The sequence below is a fragment of the Ochotona curzoniae genome, unplaced genomic scaffold, assembly GCF_017591425.1.
Source record: "Ochotona curzoniae isolate NIBS_2020 unplaced genomic scaffold, NIBS_Ocur_1.0 contig_2861, whole genome shotgun sequence".
NCBI lineage: Eukaryota > Metazoa > Chordata > Mammalia > Lagomorpha > Ochotonidae > Ochotona > Ochotona curzoniae.
The window spans coordinates 927,430-933,962 of record NW_024465620.1 but is presented as its reverse complement, the minus strand read 5'-3'; the positions used below and the strand labels follow the sequence as shown (position 1 = coordinate 933,962).

The window sequence follows — 6,533 nt, the reverse complement described above, 5'->3', positions numbered from 1 at the left end:
CTGATGACGTTCTGCTTGGGAAAACTCATGTCCCAAGTTGACACTGCTCACGACTCAACCCATGGTCCATCAGGAGATTGCCTGTGGGAAGGTGATTTGTGACTCCCTGTTGTGTCTGAAGGACACAATAAACAGTGTCATGTAGGAGGTGACAGGTGACCTGTGTGCACTGGGAGGTGGCGTGCTGTCTCCCTGTCCCTGATACACAGTCAGTGCTCGGCAGACCCATGATCTGAAAGACGCCTCCCCGTGGGGGGAAGCCCACTGCCTCTGGTAAGGATCTACAGCCCCAGCCTGGAGGAGAGGGAGGCAGGGTTCGTTGCCTCTCCCGCCTGCCCTGCTGCTCTCTGCCTGCTCAGACAGGACCGCTCTGCAGTTGTTGACTGGACCTTCCCATCTGTCACTGACACTGTTTCTTTCCATCCTTTTGAGTTCACAGATCTCTCCAGGTCTTCAGTCGGTGAGCGTTTTTCACTTTGGCCCCGTGTCTTGCTGTTTTCTTTCAAACTAAAATGAATATTTATGTGGCTGGAATTAGTGTGCATCTAGTTTTATTTTATGAATCTGTATTTTATTGTAATTTTCATTTGCCTCCATTTTGGTTATTTTTATTTCAAATGAGTGGATACTTTGTTCTTCATCAAGAGGCTTCAGTCACATTCAGATCAGCTAGATTAATTACTAATTAGAGATGTTACTTATTTAATCGCATATAAACTGTTTTCCATTATTATGTAGAAGTGTAAGTATTTTATTTTTTGAAATCCCTCTTTTTTATGCTTAGCTCTCAGAAAATCCCTCACAGCATTTAACGATTTTAATCAGTGACTTTGAGTATCTTTCTTAATACATAATCACTTCATGATAAATGAGTCAATTTCTTTATAACGACATTAATATTATAGTAGTTTTTAAATGGACCCAAGCAAATGCATGATGAGTAGAAGCAGCAGGTATTTTTATTTGTACTCAATCGCAATGCAAAAGCTGCAGTGTGTTGCCGTTATAGCACAGAGTTGATATTATGCTTTATCATTTAAATGCTAAGATATATATATGTGTATAATGATCACTGTATTTGGTGTATCAGTTGCGGTGCTGAGCTGTTTTCTCCTTTGATTTAAAACTGTGGTGAATCTTACACATCAGCTTCCTAATATTACCCTTTCCCTTCCTCTGCGGCTAACTGTCTTGGTCAGGTGCTGCACTCACATTGGAAATCACTGAGTTCCCGTAAAACTAACCTGTGCAGCTGGTTTTCCAGGTGAGGCCGGAAGTAAGTAGCACCATTATACTTTTCACACCTGCCTTCTGTGCTGGGTGTGAAGTGTTGCCTCGTCCGCAGTGGAGTTACTGGATGCTCTTCTCTATCCACGGGCAATGTTTGCAGGTATTTTCTGCACTTTTCCATTGAGGCATTCTGTGGGATTCCTCGTGGAATGACTTTACCTGCTACTCGATTTCACCATGGTGATCTTCGTACATCTGTGACTTTCCACAGTCCTCATGTTTTATGGTAAGTTAAGTCATGATACATTTAAAAAAATACATAACTTTGTAGTGTTGGTGACTCGTGAAGTGTGACGCTCTCGGTGTCTTCTCCCGAGGAAGCGGGCCTGTCTCTTTAGAGGGGTCTTCACGTTGTCATTCCTTGGAAAGAACTGCATTTTGACTTCATTTTAGCACACTGCATTTCGCAATAATCATAGGCCATTTTCACTCTGCTCTTAGATGAAATATTTCTCAACATATTGAGAAATCGGTGTTTAAAAAAATATCTTCTCTTTTTGCAATCCATCATCATTGTGTTAAGATAAGATGTTCTGTGACGTGAGCCTCTGCCACTTTGTCTCCTCATTTCCTTCCGTGTTTGGTATTTAACTGCATTTATAGAGGGAGCATGCTGCAGGGGAGCAGGGGAGCCGGGCACTTGAAGGTGACGTGTGCGCCGGTCAGAGCAGTTGGACCAAGTGAGATGAGTGGCTCACCTTGTTTATAGTCTGCCTTACCTTTTGTCTCTGGGTTCTACAGTTAATCAAGGAGGTTAGATCGGATACTACAGGGATGGGCACGAGCTGTTTACACTAAGCATTGATCCTGCAGCTTTGTATTTACAAATATTTTCATGTGCCTCAAACTGGCCTTATTGATTGTGTCCAGTTATTCTGCTGCCTAAATGTTCATTTTGTCCGATATTAAATTTAAAACCGGAGATGTTATGATTATTTATGGTGAGTGATGCTTTGATTGTGCAGTTAACTACATTCTCCCCAAATTTTGTGGAGAGCTTTCAGCAGTGTTCGTCGGGGACACTGGCCTGCAATTTCTTTATATCACTGTGTCCTTCTGGGTTTCCTGAAAGCTTCAGGTAACACAGGCCTTCTAAAATGATTTTGGAAGAATGTCCTGCCTTCTTTTGGAGTTGTTTTGGACATTTTCAGTTCTCTGAGGCACGGTGTATGCACTATTTGTGCACATATTATTTGCATAATTTTGCTTGTTCTTGTAATTCAAATGTTAAGGGGAATTGCAAGTGTGTCAACTGAAGTATGAAGAGGCTGAGCTTGATTTATTTTCTTTCACCTGATAGGGTCACAGTGAAGGCCTGCTGGCACCCACACTGCCCAACATACGCTGTGCTTTTGAAATAGGGTGTGTTCGAGTGAGAGTTGTAAATTCAATGGTGTGTTGCTCTTGGCAGAAACAGATCTGAAAATATATAAAAATGGAAGCAACTGGGGAATTCAGCTCATTGATACAATAAGAAGAGACTCTAAACTTCTAAGAGCAGGTATGTGGAGTGAGCAGGCAATTCTGTTGAGGAGAACTTGTGCAATTGGCCATCCTCCATGATACTGGATAGGGAGTGAATGGTCATAAGTTCTGAGGGTGAACCAGAAACTGTTGTACCGTTTGTTGAAGATAGGTTGCATTTTAAAGCTTCATTCATTGTTCATTATATGAAAGACAGAAAGAGACAAAAAGAGAGTAAGAGGGAGAGGAGGCGAGTGTCAGAGAGAATATGAGACTCATCTACCAGTTACACCCAAAGAACTTGAAAGTGGAATTGGGATCCATGTGAGTTTCAGGGTCCCGGGATGTGCGGGAGCAGAAGCAGAGTCATGATTCTAACCCAGATGCTCTGTGGGCGTCGTGGGCATCTGAGAGTGCTTACCGCCCTCCTCCCGCACACCGGTGGATGCACTTTGTAAAAGAGCAGATTACATTGTGGACTATTCGAGTAACACAAGTCAAATAATTCCAACTCTTATGATCCTAAGCTACAATAATGGGAAGGAATGAGTGGTATCGTGGAAGTAGGACAGCCCTGTATTGATGGTGTCCTTAAGCATCGGATATTCTTTCCTCTGCCTTTGGTGTAGTAGAGGTGATGCCAGAATGTGAGTTATGGCAAAGCTGGGAGTGCAACATGGAAAGCTCAGGGACTCTACGGGTGAGGTCATTATGGAGGAGTCATATATGTGTGGAAATCTATGGAGAGAGGAAGGTGACAGGTTACATGACAGAGACTATGAGAGAATGACAGTAGCACAAATAGAGATGAAGCATTATTTTTATTCATTTGTGTGTCAGCCTCCACGACTGTCATATCACTCCTGTACACAATATGTTTGTGATCTGACTAGGTCTGATGCTGTATCAAATGTACATATAGAAGCAGGTTTTGGGCAACGTTTTAGATACGGCATATGCAGCAAGCCACAGGGATGTGCAGTTGGACTGAGTTCATCTGTGATGGCGCCAGAAAGATTGAGTTCTGTCCCAAACGTTGCGGTAGCCCAGCCACATTGTCAGCCTCACTGCACTGCATGACAGAGGCTCTACAGCAAGAACGAGAACAAAAATGCTTCCAGCACCTCTGGCTAGGTGACAGGAGGCAGAATTCCTTTCTTGGAAAACCTGCTCTTTCTTTTTGTATTATAAAAATTAATTTAATTACAGTTTTGTTTGGCGAATACATGAGTGGGTAAACTACTCTGAAGTTATGACTTAAAGAGGTTTCTTGACGGTAACAATTACGTTTGTGGTCGAAATTCTAAAAATGCAGTCCAAAATCAAACCCCGGCCTTCATGCATGCAAGCCATAATGTTCATCAGTTTAAGCACAACATACAGGATTAGAGCCCAGCAGTCTAAGAATCTGAGTATCAACAGCAAACTGTGACTCACAGAGGCCATCACGGCCTCATGTCCTCACACCAGAAGGTAGCACGTTGGATCCGAAGTCTACCTCATTCATGTAAGAGAACCATACATCCTGACACTCAAAGGACAGCTGACATTGAGTTCCTGAAAGTAGCACAGTTGGGTCTGAAATATAGAAGATTAGACAGTTTCATTGCACCTCCCTGGAACAGAGCTACAATCGTAACCTTCACTGGGCTGTGTTTTTGTGATTTCAGATTGCAACCTATTTTCCCGAGGATGCCAAAGTTAACAACGTAAGAAAAGCGTATGAAACACCATTGTCACAATGTCAGCCAGCGACACGATTTATAGTTTCTTTTTCCTAAGTCAGATCTTTATTGGTGTGGTGGCAAACTCACTGGTCTTCCTGATATATGCGTACATCTTCCTGATCGAGCCACACCTGAAGAAGCCCATGGATGTGATGTGCATGCACCTGACAGTTGTCAATACCGTAACTATTGTGTTCCAGTCAACACCACATCTTGCGTCCTTCTTTGGAGTCAAAGATTTCTTGGATGATATTGGTTGTCAGACGTTTTTGTACATATCCAGAGTGACTCGAGGCCTTTCCATCTGCACTACGTCTCTGCTGAGTGTGTTTCAGGCCATCACTGTCAGTCCCAGCCATTCTAAGTGGGCGTGGCTGAAGTCTCAGCTGTCTCAGTGGATTTTGCCCTCTTTGCTTTCCTTCTGGGTCATCAACATGCTGATTTACAGTCACATCATTGAAAGCATGAGAGCAAAATCAAACTCCACTCTTGGCAGAGGACCTTATGTTCAAACATACTGTCAGAACATTAAGGTTGAAGAATACAAATCAAAATTATTTTTAAGTGCCATGATGATGCATGACCTTGTGTGTATGGTGCCCATGGTCGGGAGCAGCCTCTACATGGTGCTCATCCTCTACAGACACCGCAGGAGAGCCCGGCACATCCACAGCCTCACTCACTCTTCTCAGTCATCTGCAGAAAACAAAGCCACCCGCACTATCCTCCTGCTGGTGCTGTGCTTCGTGGTATTTTATGTTGCCAACAACTCTTTGATGTTTTATGGGTTACACAACTCTGGGAAAAACATAAGATTGGAGGGTATTAATGGAATTTTATCATCATGTTACCGCACATTCTGCCCCTTTTTGTTGATAAAGCACAATAAGATCTTTGTCAGACTGATTTCCTCCATTTCAAAGATAAGAATGAAATTTTCCTAAAGAACTTTTATTGGCTAACTTGCCATCACCTTCCTCAGAGGATTTGTCATTGAAATTCATATATGGAAAAGTAGTATGTTTGTGTGGAGCTCTGGGAATGGGACTAATTTGAGTTCAACTCTGTAGTTCATCTAAAGAGATTCACATTTTTAAAATAGAAATATGAAAGGAGTTTACTAATTTTCACATCAATTACATTCCTTAGTTATATATTTGCTTTAATAAATAAATTGTATGACATTAAGCTACCTTTATCTGTTTGCTTTCTGTTCTTATTTTTCCATTTTTACTAGACCTCTTAGAACAAATACATACTTAGCTTGTAACTTTGTGAATCTGTGCTGTTCATTAGGACTTCACCTAGCCATTCTGTAGATAACACCCACTTCACTAATTTTGGGGATGTCTCTAGAGGCTGACTGTGCATCAAAAACCTAAAAAAAAGATGCCAAATCGAAAGAAACTTAAATAATGTCTTTCAGCAGCGAAAATAGTTGTATCTTGAGAAGCTAATGAAGCTGATCAGCTCCCCTTCTTCTTGGGAACACGTGTGCAGTGCCTGCCCACAGCAGTCTGCTTGGAAGTGTGTACAACCTGTCATCCTATAGGCTGCCCTTTAGGACCTTTGAAACAGCCCTTTTCAGCAGACATTCACGCCTCCGACCACATACTGTTCCTAACGTAGGCCCCATACAGGTTTGAGGGGGGCATGGTTGCCAAGGCTCAGTAGCCAAGGTTCATATTGGCCTCGCTGTCATGTCTCTCTGCACAAAGCTGTAGAACAAGGAACACTTGGTTGAGGCCCTACACAGGCTCAAGTTCCAGTTCCGAGTTACAGTCCCTGGTCACCAGAAGCACATGTCAAAGAAGTAAGACTTACCTAGTTTAGTGTGAACCAAATTGAAGACGTGGTGGAAGAGAAGCAGCTCATCCCTGATGACTACGGGATCAAGCAGATTCCCTACATTAACCCTGGACAAGTGGTGAGCCCTCCACTCATGAGGGCGTCTGCTCTTCTCTGTTCCTTATTCGTCATCCATAATAAACCCCGATTGCTATTGCAAAAAGTAGCTATGACTGTTTGAAAAGCCATGAAAGCAGAGCTGAT

General features: G+C 42.7%; 1 protein-coding gene and 1 non-coding gene across 2 annotated transcripts; both read left to right on the top strand.

The window, feature by feature from the left end:
* The first annotated feature begins 4,495 nt into the window (after positions 1–4,495).
* LOC121155105 (olfactory receptor class A-like protein 1) lies at positions 4,496–5,425 on the top strand. The gene has a single exon (XM_040978287.1). The coding sequence runs from the start codon at positions 4,496–4,498 to the stop codon at positions 5,423–5,425; it is 930 nt and encodes a 309-aa protein (XP_040834221.1).
* A 503-nt stretch (positions 5,426–5,928) lies between these two features.
* On the top strand, positions 5,929–6,061 carry LOC121155184. The gene has a single exon (XR_005883627.1). It is a non-coding gene; the product is annotated as a small nucleolar RNA SNORA70 (small nucleolar RNA).
* The last annotated feature ends 472 nt before the right edge of the window (positions 6,062–6,533 follow it).

Bases quoted from the DNA above. Each gene is read 5' to 3' on its own strand.
- LOC121155105 (XM_040978287.1), top strand. From the start codon at position 4,496: ATGTCAGCCAGCGACACGATTTATAGTTTCTTTTTCCTAAGTCAGATC.